Genomic DNA, 12,710 nt, shown 5'->3' on the forward strand with positions numbered 1-12,710 from the left:
AAATAAATATAATAAATAATATTTTAATACATTAAAACGAAAACGCAGCGTTTTATCCTTGATTCTAGGGTTAGATCTCACTTACACCCTCACTCTTCTCTCTCTCTCTCTCTCTCTCTCTCTCTCTCTCTCTCTCTCTCTCTCTCTCTCTCTCTCATTCCGCCGTTTCTTTTCTTTCTTCTTTCACTCTCAAACTATCACACAAAAACTCAAACCCTAATATAATGGATTTGCCTCCGCTGAGACCACCACCACCACCAACGTAAATCCCTCTATCTTCATTCTTCGTTTCGTTCTTCAATTTCGCCGCTGGTTAATACTTTCTTCGTTTTCATTTTATTTAATTTTTACACTTCCTGTTCGATTTTAGTTTGTTATACATCCCTAACAATTTATTTTTCTGTTTATTTTCAGATATTGTTGATAAAAAAAATATAACCACTCATGATTTAAGCTTTTCAGTCAAAGGTAATCTTTTGTTTATTTTTTATCACTCCAACTCTATGTTGAAGAACAATAATTTAGGGTTTTTACCTTTTATAGTTTTAGGGTTTGTTATTTCAGTTTCCTATTCAAGTTAGAGTTTTTATGATTTTACTAGTAAAAATCGTTTGTTTCTGATTTAGGGTTTGAGAATCTTCATTCTCTTTTCCAGATCTGTTCTTAAAGTTGAGAGGTAAGTCCCTTTAGTGAATATACTGAAAAGGATAGATCCAAAAAATAAAATTATATTCTTGTTTACTTCTGCTTGTTTGTGAGCCTAAATTAGGGTTTGTTATTTCAGTTTCCTATTCAAGTTAGAGTTTTTATGATTTTACTAATAAAAATCGTTTGTTTCTGATTTAGGGTTTGAGAATCTTCATTCTCTTTTCCAGATCTGTTCTTAAAGTTGAGAGGTAAGTCCCTTTAGTGAATATACTGAAAAGGATAGATCCAAAAAATAAAATTATATTCTTGTTTACTTCTGCTTGTTTGTGAGCCTAAATTAGTGTTTCACTTATCTTTCTTTATTGATGTCAGGAGATCTGTGGCTCTTGCTATAAATTCTTCACTTTATGATAGAAGAACAGATTCATGAATTGGTGAACAAACTGGTTAAAGAGCATGTAATCATTGACCTTGAATTGTTAAGACTTTTTCCCCTGATAATTACTTGAGTGCTTGGCCTTTTTACTGTTTTTAAATTACATATTGTTTGTTCATGTTTCACTTTATGCATCCCATTTTTTTCCTATAAAATTAATATGAAATGTGACACTAACTAAAAATATATAATTCAGAATAATGACATTAGACTAAAATCTATATCTTTTAGTGTAACAAACATGTGCAAGAATCTTGCATCAAATTTGGATGTTTTAATTGCACTATCCATGTACATGTTTGCTTCACATAAAATAATTTTCTTGATATAGTTTGTGTTCAGTTGATATGGGCTATGGCCATATAATTATTCATACTAATGATCGTGAATGTTTGTATTATAATGCTACAACCAATTTTGTTATATTTAAGTTTTTTTTTTAGAGAATATTTAAGTATTTTTATAAGTATATGCTTTATTTTGCATATTTTAAATTCATATACTTCCAATTTGGTGCTATAACATATTAATTTCACATTTCACATGCAGGAATATCAGTATCAATAAGAGATGCATTTGGACGAATTAATGAGTTTCCCATGCTTTGAGACATAAATCCCAATTTCAAGCTTCAAGACTTTTATGAATTATAGTGATGTAATGCTTATTAATACTCAGAAAAAATGATTCAACAATATTTAATATAAGGCCCAATTTTGATGGTTATTGGCCAAAAAAGAGAAAAAACTCATCTGGACTGTTATAAGAAATAAAGCTCAATAAAAGAAAAAAAAAACTCATTTGGACTGGTATAAGAAAAAAAAACCCAACAAATAAAAAGAGCAAAAAATTAATTGGGCTGTTACTAGCCCAACCCGTAAAAAACCACCCATTCAACCCGCAACCCGTTTAACCCGAACCCGCCTTAACCGAACCTCAAAAATGGTTTGGATTGGGCTGTGTTTTCCCACCCGTGGATTGGGCCGGTTTGAGGTTTTGGACCCATACCGACCCAAACCGGCCCGTTGTCCACCCCTGCATGTATTAACCCTATGGCATTGACTTTATAAAGCTCTGATGAGCTCATGTGCACACGTATAAAAATTGGTAAAAACTTATAAATTTTTGTTGGCAAATGCTAAATACTGCTCCCGGGGCACTCTTTAAGCCCTTAAATAGTAAGTTTTTTATAGAATTTTTATCGGAATGCGTAAAGTCAATGCATTGGAAATTGTAATGTTTAACTTTTTGAATAAAAAATTTCTTTAAATGGAATGCTTAAAGAGTGCCCCGGGGGCACTCGTTAACAAGACCCATTTTTGTTTATGTTAAGTTTATCATGGACTTAAAATGTTCCAAAACAGCTACAAACTACTTTTTTAACAGACTTTTTTGAGTATTTTTATATTTTTAGCAAAGAAAAATGATGAATTTGACTTAAACAACTTAATCTAATTTTTTATTTGTCTTCAAACTTGATAAAAATATAAATATAAGAAAGTAAAGATTTTGGTGTATGATGTTAGTTTTGTTTCGTCAGCTTCATAAATAAAAAAATGAAAAGCTTCTTCTTCATGTATAAGTCTGTTTGAAATTATTGTTTAATAATGGATACAAGTAGCCTTTGAGTAGAGCCAAAGGGCATTATTGAACATTTTTTCATTGGAAGCAGTCACACACATCAAAACACATGTCCTACTTCTCCCTTTGAAGGACACCTTCTTCTGATTTCTGTAAGTATTCTCTATATGTTTGCAGTTGCATATAATTTATTCTTCAATATATCTCAGGATGATTAATGCTTATAATATAACTTATTCATGGATCATAATATCATATCTTTATATCATAATACACATCAATCCTTTATTTCTAAGTTTTGACTTTTTTTTTTCACTTTAATTTCTAAGCATTCATTAAAATGAATACGAGAAAATTTGTTCCTTTTAACAGTCTAATACAATCTTATTCTACAATCCGATCAAACATTTTATTTTTTGGTTTTAAAGAGTCTAGTGGCGAGATTCACGCACACTGAATGTAGAAAAGTGAGGAATCGTGAGTTAAAACTCGTGCTCCAGTATATCAAATGTTTTTGCAGCCTTTAACTATCTGAGTTGTACTTATGGGATAATATGTAGTACCAATTTATATTATCAGCAATTCAGCATGATCCAGTTACGTTAGAAATTAGAAAGAATGTTTTGTGATGTAATTGGAGCAGATAACATATAACTAACATGATAGTGTATTTTCAAGTTCTTTTGTATCTGGAAGAATTCCGAATTCAGTAGTGAGGTGTTGACTTGATACCACAGTCTTGAATCGTTAATGCGACTTGTTTTGTCTTTGCTATGGCAGGTTCTATTGTGTTAGGTAGTACTCTTTTAATTGAACCGAACCGACTCTTTCTTCGTTTCAATGAGCTGTTTTTGCTTGACGAAAGGAAAACCGAAAACTAAGCACGAACAAACTTCTATTCTTGTTCAGGAAACATCCTGTAAGTACCAAAATCAATATCTTATTTTTGTTATTTTGAACTCCTATTAGTCCTTCTTCTTTGAACTTTAATGATATGCATGTATCATCGAATTTACTGTCATAGGATTGCGATCTGTAATAATCGGTTCTTAGGATAGCTCTATGCATGTCAAATATCTTATGGTTCTAACTCTGAAATGTCCTTTACCATTTGACAGTCACTGTAAATGAGGTTGAGGCTTTATTTGACTTGTTTAAGAAACTAAGCAGTTCAATTATTGATGATGGCTGCATTCACAAGGTATATATCTATTTTAGTCGCAGTAATACAAACTAAGTACTAAACATTGATTCCAAATATTTTTTCCTCTAGATGAACTAATATTACATTTTTTTCTCGAAGTATACCACGATCATTAGTCACGCTTAATTCTTCAAGACATTTATTCATCTGCAGGAGGAGTTCCAACTTGCACTTTTCAGAAATAGTAGCAAGCAGAATCTACTTGCAAGCAGGGTACATTATACAGATTCTGATGAAATTTATTGTTTCAAATGAACTTTTTTTGTGGATTTTTATTTCCTTATAAATTTTATGCTAACATTTTATTTTACTATACATGTGTTGATGTTGCAACCTAAGAAAGCTGAATGCAGGTATTCGATATGTTTGATATTAAGCGTAATGGAGTAATTGAATTTGGAGAATTCGTTCGCTCACTAAGCATCTTTCATCCAAGGGCATCTGAAGACAAAAAAATTGAATGTATGAAACTAATTTTGTATCAGATAAATCAAACGCTTATTCGTTTCTATAAACTTTTAATTTTTCCTCGCAGTTGCATTTAAATTGTTTGACCTTGGAAAGACTGGATACATTGAGCACAGTGCGGTGAGTATCTCCTCTAAGCTTTCCACTGTCATTCATTTTCTCTTTAGGATTGCAGTTGCGCAGCGTTGAGTCATTTACATTGACAGTTGTTAGTTGTTTTTTGTCTGATACCATATTACTTGATACTATATGTCAGTGTCATAAGTTCGATCGTCCAAACAATCTCACAAAACTTGTGTCAGTAGATAAGCTCAAATAAGTCGATACAAATAGGCCCTATAACAGAAATAAACTTAGCTAAACTAACTTATGACTAACTAATGAATGATAAGGAGAAAAAGTTATCAACAAACTATTTATATAATAGCATGAATCTTTAGTTACAGGCTACAGTTATATTGAATGCATTTTATTTTACCTTTTCGAGAATCTTATGATCCTTTTTTTGTACATAATGGCATACTGAAAAGTTGAAGGAGATGGTTTTGGCTACTTTGACTGAATCAGATGTTACAGTTTCAAATGATATTGTTGAATCAATTGTGGATAAGGTTCTTAACTCTATTCAACCATACACCCTATCCTCCTTTAATTTCTATATTTTTTCAATCTAATACTTATCTCTTATTTTTCTTGGCTTAACCATTTTCAGACAATGAAGGAGGTTGATTTAAAAGGAGATGGGAAAATTGATATGGAAGAGTGGAAAGAATATGCATTAAAAACACCTTCACTTCTTAAGATGATGACTCTGCCATATCTAAAGTGAGTCTCCGATCTAATCAATGAAACTTAATCTTTGATTGACTCAAAAGTTCAGATGATTTTTTATAACTGGACTACATGATTTTCTCCGTTTCACTGTTATTTGCATAATAAAAAAACTCAAATGTTCTGTCTGTCAGGGATATAACTATGGCATTTCCCAGCTTTGTTTTGCACACGGAGGCGGAAGACTAGCTACAAACAATTGAAGATCAATGAACCAGAAAGGGTTGCAATTTGCTGCTATGGAATAGAATGCATTTTAATTGTATATAATATGATGTGTTGAGCACTTTATGTACCCTTAGGCAACCTAACTTTGATGGATTCACTTAATTGTGTGCATATATATGTACTGAACTCGGTTAAAAAAGTTGTAATAATGCCAATGAATGATCAAAGAAGCTTGCAAAAACAATTGTTTTGAAATTTTATAGAATGATTATAGACCAACAAGCATCTATGTTATTTGCATCAGCATAGAATCATTTTATTTTATTGGAACACAAGAAATGGAATTAGATCCCCGTTCGAATGTACGAGGTGGCAATAGAAAAAAAAATGATGTTTCAACATCACTAGTCTAATAGTCTTGGACTTGGAAAAAAATGTATCACTCCATGTGCATGGAACAGATTCCAGTTCAAAGTGGTGGATACAAGTGAGCATCAAACAACTTGTGTGGATACTATTACCAGCTCTATGGCATATGTTCTTCGGTCAAATCGCTACCTGTTTTATCTTACCAGCTCTATAAGTAATGTATACTATACTATGTCTATATTATTATATGTATATATGATTAAATAAGCTCATTCCCAAAGTCTGGGAAACATAAACAGGTCTTTATTTTGATGGGGTGTACTTGCACCAAAGCGCGACTTCGGCATGAAGATCCGGCAATTCTAGCTGAACAAACTTATTGTAAACTTTTTATTTCTTTCCAATCATATCCTTGAGTTTGTGAAGTCATTTTTAATTAATTAATCAACATTTTTTTTCTGTGTCTATTCCAGTTAATATTTCTGAAATTAAAGCTTTATATGATCTGTTCAAGAAATTAAGCAGCTCTATGGTCAATGATGGACTAATTAGCAAAGTAAGCTCTATACAGTTCAGGCTAATACCATGATTAAAATTGTGCAATGACTTATCAGTAGTGTAATTAATATTAGTATTGAACATATGCAGGAAGAGTTTCAGCTTGGCTTATTTGGAAGCAGCAAGAAGCAGAACCTCTTCGGCGACAGGGTCAGCATAGCATAGTATAGTATATGATTGATTCGTGTTACACCATATTACATTATATTAAGCTGTTATATATATCATATAGTATAGACCATTCACTTGTTGCGTAAATTTGTGAGCAGGTGTTCGATATATTTGACTCAAAAAAAGACGGTATGATAGATTTTGGAGAGTTTGTTAAAGCTTTAAGCGTCTTCCATCCAGCAGCGCCTCAACCACAAAAGGCAGCTTGTAAGAGTTCCTATCTGAAAAATCTGAAAATAGCGTGCATGTCCCAAATTTGTATTAGAACAGCTTGATATATGATATTCTCTTTGTGCAGTTGCATTTCGACTCTACGATATATCGCAAAAAGGCTTTATCGAACGAGACGAGGTATACAATAATACAATGGTCTTTATTCTTTACCTAAAAGTGATCATATTCTACTGTTAAGTTAAAGTTAATGAGTTTTAAACCACTTATAACTTTGATAATATCCAATGAATATATATTCTATTTACTATTTACAATCATTGTTGTGTGATGGAAGGTAAGAGAGATGATACTGGCACTCCTAAGAGAATCTAATTTGGTTCTTTCTCAAGATATAATTGAGCTCATAATTGATAAGGTATCTTCCATTCCCCTCTCTAAGGATGGATTAATTTATATATTTTCGTCGCGAAAATGACAGAATCTGGCTGTGTTAGGATCTTCTGGTTTAGTATCTACTAATCTCTCTGATATATTGAACATAGGCATTTAAAGAAGCTGATTTAAAAGGAGATGGAAGGATTGATCCAGAAGAGTGGGAAAAGTTTGTTGCTCAAAATCCATCCTTACTAAGGAATATGACTATACCATATTTGAAGTAATATTCACTTTTCCTTTTTATGCATTTCCTTCTATAATTATGGCAACTTTTCAAATTATAACTAACACTTGCTTTTGGAATTTGCAGGGATCTAAATGTGCAGTTTCCTGGTTTTGAACAAATATCAGACATTGAAGATTAGATAACATAAACAACATTCCATGGGAAATAAAATGTGGATTCCTTAGTTGGCATAAATCATATATCCTCTGTGCACTAAACAATACTTCCTCCATTCTTTTATAAGTGTCGGTTTAGCATAAAACTCTTCGACCAAGATAGCAGATTGTTGTATTCTTTGCCCAATTCTACTCTCATTTTAATCCATCATTTACTTTCTCTTTTCAATAAATTCAGTATACGCGCTATTTCTCTCTATTAAATTTTATTTAAAATGTAAAACAAGTTACTAAGAAATGGTAAAATTGACAAATTATAACCTTAAAATAGCAAAAACTACGATTAAATAAGAACAAAAAATTATTCAAAAATAATATTTTTAAAAAGTAACTATGAGAGGAGTAATATTTAGAATTATAACTAAAATCTACTCAATCTTGTAATAAAAAAAAATTAAAAAATCTACTGAATCTAATATTTGAACATCCATAGCATTAGTACTTACTAGAAACTACTAGATTAATGGATAAAATTTAATAATATTTAATTAGGCTAACAATTAGGCTGAAGATTGTTCAAAAAAAAAAAAAATTAAGTGCAAAAGGTTTCTTTTTTTTTTTTTTTGATAAGAGTGCAAAAGGTTTCTTTGATATCAAGACACAAGATTTGGTTCGAAAAAAAAAAGACACAAGATAATTAGTGGCAAATTATAGAGATTAGGGTTGGTCTCAAAAACTTTATAATATATAAAGCCACTAATCAACGGCTATAACAATGCTTTCTCCTCTAATTGCTACACTCTCTCTGATGTAATGCATGAAATTGAATCAATCAATTTTATCGGAAGAGAAAAACACTCTAACTCACAGATTATAGATTCATTACTACATTATCGGAATCGCTTTTATTCTTAAGCTATTCTTCCTCCTTCATTCCCCTTTGGTTCTTTCCTCAAAGTTAGAATCCCCTCTCGCTTAAGCTTTCATTCCTTCTTTCATTCTTTCGAGAGCCACACGCACTGCACCAACATCCATCCACACACACACACTTTTCCATCAATTCATACCAAAAATATTCAATTTCATAGATTAGGGTTTATTTTTTATTTTGGGTCTTTTAAATTAAAACATAAAAAAGACCTTTTTGTTCTTCCTACTTGTTAATTGATGATGAATTTCATCATTGTGTGATAGTATTATTACACGTAAGGCAAAAAAATTAGTTTTTTTTTGTTGGTATTCAAAAGAAAAATTAGGGTTTCGACATTGAAAACAATGTCGGTTGCTTTGAGTTCAATTTGCAAAGAGAGGGTTTATTGGGAAGGACAAACAGAACATTGTTCTGTTGACCCTATCCTGATTTACCTGACAGTTGATAGTGTTGTTACGCCGATGCGTGTTTTGGAGTCTGATTCAATTGCTTCTGTCAAATTGAGGATTCAGCAATGTAAAGGTTTTGTGGTGAAGAAACAGAAGCTTGTTTTTAGTGGCAGAGAGCTTGCTCGTAATGATACACTTATTAAGGAGTATGGCGTCACCGATGGTAATGTTCTTCATTTGGTTTTACGCCTTTCGGATATTCTTTTCATTGTTGTTAGGACAGTTTCTGGTAAGGAATTTGAGTTTCATATTGATAGGCATAGAAATGTGGGGTATCTTAAACAAAGGATTAGGAAAAAAGTGGAAGGTTTTATTGATCTCGAGGAACAAGAGCTTTTTTGTAATGATGAGATGCTCGATGATCAGATACTCTTTCATGATATATGTAAAGGGGATGATGATGTAGTTCATTTGATTATTAAGAAATCGGTTAAGGTTAGAACTACACCTATTCACAATGATTTGAAGATTTCTGTTGAGGCTCCTATACCGGATGAGAGAATCGATCAGGGAGTGTTACAAGTAGAAGATAATAAGAATAGGATCAAACAGATTCAGATAGGAAAGTTACCACCTGGTGTCAGTTTCTGGTTGGAACCTATTGTTGTGAATCCCAAGATCAATTTTTTGCCTTTCCTTTGGGACATGATCAACTCCACATATGAGGGTTTGAAGAAAGGAAATCGTCCTATTAGATCCTCGGAAGGAACAGGAGGGACTTATTTTATGCAAGATTCAACTGGTCAGGAGCATGTTTCAGTTTTCAAGCCCTTGGATGAGGAACCAATGGCTGTGAACAACCCAAGAGGCCTACCAAGTTCAACAAACGGCGAAGGTTTAAAAAGAGGAACAAGGGTGGGAGAAGGAGCTTTGAGGGAGGTTGCAGCTTATGTATTAGATCATCCAAGGAGTGGGCCGCGTTTGGTGACAGGTGAAGAGATCGGGTTTTCCGGTGTTCCTCCTACTGTCATGGTGCAGTGCTTACACCAAGAGTTTCACCACCCAAATGGTTATGCTTGCTCATCAAAACATGTCAAGATTGGATCATTACAGAAGTTCGTGAATAATGACGGTAATTGTGAGGACATTGGACCCGGGGCATTTCCAGTGGAGGAGGTGCATAAGATAACTGTGCTTGATATAAGAACGGCTAATGCAGACAGACATGCTGGGAATATTTTGATTAGAAAGGAGGCAGGTGGCCAAATTAAGCTCATTCCCATTGATCATGGCTATTGTCTACCAGATAAAGTAAGAAAAGCATTTCTCCTTATTTCCTCTTTTATCATGTATTTCATTTTTCTTTGTTTGGTCTCTTAAGAGTTGAATTTCCTGATACAAAATTATCTGTTGAACGTACATTGCAAGTTGCTTGCAGCTTAATTTATTTTAAGCAACCAATGTGTATGTATGTACTTATATTATTCGAGTGTTGCATTGATCCATAGGCCATATTAGTCCATTTCCTGCTAAAATATAGGATCCTTCACATTGATTAATGTGGACTGATGTAGTTGCTTTATCTGCAGTTTGAAGATTGCACATTTGATTGGCTTTACTGGCCGCAAGCACGTCAGCCTTACTCACGTGAGACAGTTGATTACATCAATTCTTTGGATGCTGAAAAAGACATTGAACTTTTGAAACTTTATGGATGGGATATTCCACTTCAGTGTGCGCGAACACTTCGCATTTCCACAATGCTTCTGAAGAAAGGGGTTGCAAGAGGTCTTACTCCATATGCAATTGGAAGCATCATGTGTCGGGAAAATTTGAACAAGGAATCTGTAATTGAGGAAATTATAAGTGAAGCACAAGATTCCTTGGGTCCTGGCATGGACGAATCAGCGTTTCTTGATTCCATCTCCCAAATCATGGATTCCCATCTTGATAAGCTCGCGATATAGACATTTTTACCTTTTCTGATTTATATATCGGTGAGATAATATTTACATGCAATGTAATTCAGTGAATGACTCTAGTCCATTTTTGGATGGACTGCATACGACAGGTTGCGCAAACAAAAATGTCATGGATTGATGTGATCTGGACATAGGCCTGAAATTCTTGTTTATTTCTGGCTTCTCTGAACTGATTTTTCAGGATTGTATTGCCATGTTCAACATAAATTAAAAGGTCTGAATAAGATGACTTATACTAAGACGAAATAATGTGTATCGTAGGATTGACTGTAGATCCTTGACAAGAAACTGGATCTGTCATTTGTACATAATAAATATGATGTGTTAGATTTTTATGTCTTGCTTCTAAAATAGTCTTATATAATTAAAACTAACCTATGATATTTTTATGTTAAAAATATAACAAATGTGCAGTTTCTTACTGAATATCATTGTTAGGATTATGAGGGTGAAATGTTAGAATATATGTGCTTCTCCACATAAAATGAGTGAGAGAATAATTAATAGTTCATTCCTTCAAATTATATTGCAAGAAGAATTGTTGATTTAGTGCTCTAAAAAAAAAAGAATTGTTGGTTTAATAAATCAAGCAATACTAATGGTTTAACTGTATCTTCAAATATAGCATAGAATTTGGAATGAAGAAGAAAGTGCAAAGCTAATTTATAGACAATTTCATGGATTTCAAATCACAAATAGTGATGGAAAACCAATTCAAATTTTCAAATAAATGTAAATGGTGAAAACTTAAGAAGTAAATTCTAATGGGTGAGTTGATGTATCTTGACTGTATTGGTAATGCCGTATTGGCGGGATAGTGATTATTAGTGCATTAGATTTTTCTTGTATTGATTGATTGGGTATAGTACTTATCTCCAAGTATGAGTTAAGTACCTCTTGTACTGTCATTTTTTTTATGTATATTAATATATTTTTTGCTGTTAAAAAAATGTATCTTGACTTCCGGAGAATTCCAATATATCACATCTCCCCTCTTCATCTTGTCTATATCATCTAATTGTTCTCTATGTCCCTCAGGTTTTGTGGAGAGTGTATCATCTCTAACCTATGTAGGTGATCATTTGAAGTTATATAGTAGTGTCTGTCATATTTATAACTCTTGAGTCAGTATTCAATTTATAAGGTAATGCACAACTTGTATGCTTTCCTACTACTTTCTCTTTGGTGTGTTCATAACTTCATATGTGTTCTATCAAATATCCTTAAATGCCGCAGGTAATTCCGCTGTAGATACCACAAATTTTTTTTCAAAAAATATATTTCCACAGATAAATCCACAAGAAAATCCATGGGTGATAATTTTTTTTTGCTGAATTACTACAAATATATGACATTACATCTTATCAAAACTTATACTGTATTCTTTAATGTAAGTCAAAAAAAGAAAATAAATGCCTAAATGTTCAAACATCGTCATTTTTTGCCAGAATATAACTAAGAGTTCAAAACGGTACATACCAAGTTACAAATAAAAATAAATCCTAATCAATAATGATCTCTTAGGCTGTCCTAAAAGTATTGTTTGTAGGTGCAATTTTGCATATATTATATTAGCACATTAGAGTGAAAGCAACAAAGCTGCAGTGATGACAGTAAAATTTTGAAGTGCTTCAATCCTTCAAGTTTCCCATTCCATTGTCACATTAGAGTGAAAGAACAGTGAAGCATCTGTGTCCACTAGTTTTAAGTAAAAATCTGTCTACCATGTTGAATGCTCTTACAGTAACCACTCCAAGTAATGTCTCAGCTGCAAAATTCATGACTGTTGTTCCATTTATCGGTATTAGTTCACGTGCAGTGGCTTGATAATAGTATTAACAGAGAAAGAAATGAGATTAAAAAGATCTTAATCTAACCATCGAAAGAGAATGGCTAATCAAGAAAAAATGGAAAGCGGATAAAAACCTGGACGAATATTGATGCAACCATTATTAAAGCAATCAACACAATCTGACTATCTAAGTCCTAATGATATCAAAGATCAACATAGTGCAACACACAT

At 32.7% G+C, this 12,710-nt stretch overlaps 3 protein-coding genes and 1 long non-coding RNA gene across 6 annotated transcripts; all 4 read left to right on the forward strand.

Moving 5' to 3' along the window:
- The first annotated feature begins 127 nt into the window (after positions 1-127).
- LOC123915628 lies at positions 128-1,877 on the forward strand. 3 transcript variants are annotated; one of them, XR_006811943.1, is made up of 6 exons: positions 128-312; positions 415-468; positions 627-676; positions 847-896; positions 1,021-1,126; positions 1,634-1,877. It is a non-coding gene; the product is annotated as an uncharacterized LOC123915628 (long non-coding RNA). The 3 variants fall into 3 exon arrangements; XR_006811944.1 differs by having other exon boundaries at positions 1,021-1,106; XR_006811942.1 differs by lacking the exon at positions 847-896 and having other exon boundaries at positions 1,021-1,106.
- Positions 1,878-2,425: 548 nt separating this feature from the next.
- LOC123915630 (calcineurin B-like protein 7) lies at positions 2,426-5,618 on the forward strand. The gene is made up of 9 exons (XM_045966819.1): positions 2,426-2,817; positions 3,446-3,584; positions 3,784-3,866; positions 4,023-4,082; positions 4,223-4,331; positions 4,405-4,457; positions 4,868-4,948; positions 5,050-5,162; positions 5,303-5,618. Exons 2-9 carry the CDS (start codon positions 3,506-3,508, stop codon positions 5,355-5,357), a joined length of 633 nt encoding a protein of 210 aa, XP_045822775.1. The 5' UTR covers positions 2,426-2,817; positions 3,446-3,505; the 3' UTR covers positions 5,358-5,618.
- Positions 5,619-5,753: 135 nt separating this feature from the next.
- LOC123915631 (calcineurin B-like protein 7) lies at positions 5,754-7,741 on the forward strand. The gene is made up of 8 exons (XM_045966820.1): positions 5,754-6,086; positions 6,179-6,261; positions 6,354-6,413; positions 6,533-6,641; positions 6,733-6,785; positions 6,943-7,023; positions 7,151-7,263; positions 7,354-7,741. The coding sequence occupies exons 1-8, from the start codon at positions 6,017-6,019 to the stop codon at positions 7,406-7,408; spliced, it is 624 nt and encodes a 207-aa protein (XP_045822776.1). The 5' UTR covers positions 5,754-6,016; the 3' UTR covers positions 7,409-7,741.
- Positions 7,742-8,045: 304 nt separating this feature from the next.
- On the forward strand, positions 8,046-11,022 carry LOC123915629 (phosphatidylinositol 4-kinase gamma 4-like). The gene is made up of 2 exons (XM_045966818.1): positions 8,046-10,016; positions 10,295-11,022. The coding sequence occupies exons 1-2, from the start codon at positions 8,661-8,663 to the stop codon at positions 10,670-10,672; spliced, it is 1,734 nt and encodes a 577-aa protein (XP_045822774.1). The 5' UTR covers positions 8,046-8,660; the 3' UTR covers positions 10,673-11,022.
- Positions 11,023-12,710: the final 1,688 nt, after the last annotated feature.

This window comes from Trifolium pratense, linkage group LG3, assembly GCF_020283565.1.
Source record: "Trifolium pratense cultivar HEN17-A07 linkage group LG3, ARS_RC_1.1, whole genome shotgun sequence".
Taxonomy (NCBI): Eukaryota; Viridiplantae; Streptophyta; class Magnoliopsida; order Fabales; family Fabaceae; genus Trifolium; species Trifolium pratense.

What these genes read in the sequence shown, in the direction of transcription:
- LOC123915630 (XM_045966819.1), top strand. Translation starts at nt 3,506, where the DNA reads ATGAGCTGTTTTTGCTTGACGAAAGGAAAACCGAAAACTAAGCACGAA. An exon ending in AGAATCTACTTGCAAGCAGG is followed by an intron (nt 4,083 to 4,222) that starts GTACATTATACA and finishes AGCTGAATGCAG; the next exon opens with GTATTCGATATGTTTGATAT. An exon ending in GATACATTGAGCACAGTGCG is followed by an intron (nt 4,458 to 4,867) that starts GTGAGTATCTCC and finishes CATACTGAAAAG; the next exon opens with TTGAAGGAGATGGTTTTGGC.
- LOC123915631 (XM_045966820.1), top strand. Translation starts at nt 6,017, where the DNA reads ATGGGGTGTACTTGCACCAAAGCGCGACTTCGGCATGAAGATCCGGCA. An exon ending in AGAACCTCTTCGGCGACAGG is followed by an intron (nt 6,414 to 6,532) that starts GTCAGCATAGCA and finishes ATTTGTGAGCAG; the next exon opens with GTGTTCGATATATTTGACTC. An exon ending in GCTTTATCGAACGAGACGAG is followed by an intron (nt 6,786 to 6,942) that starts GTATACAATAAT and finishes GTGTGATGGAAG; the next exon opens with GTAAGAGAGATGATACTGGC.
- LOC123915629 (XM_045966818.1), top strand. Translation starts at nt 8,661, where the DNA reads ATGTCGGTTGCTTTGAGTTCAATTTGCAAAGAGAGGGTTTATTGGGAA. An exon ending in GCTATTGTCTACCAGATAAA is followed by an intron (nt 10,017 to 10,294) that starts GTAAGAAAAGCA and finishes CTTTATCTGCAG; the next exon opens with TTTGAAGATTGCACATTTGA.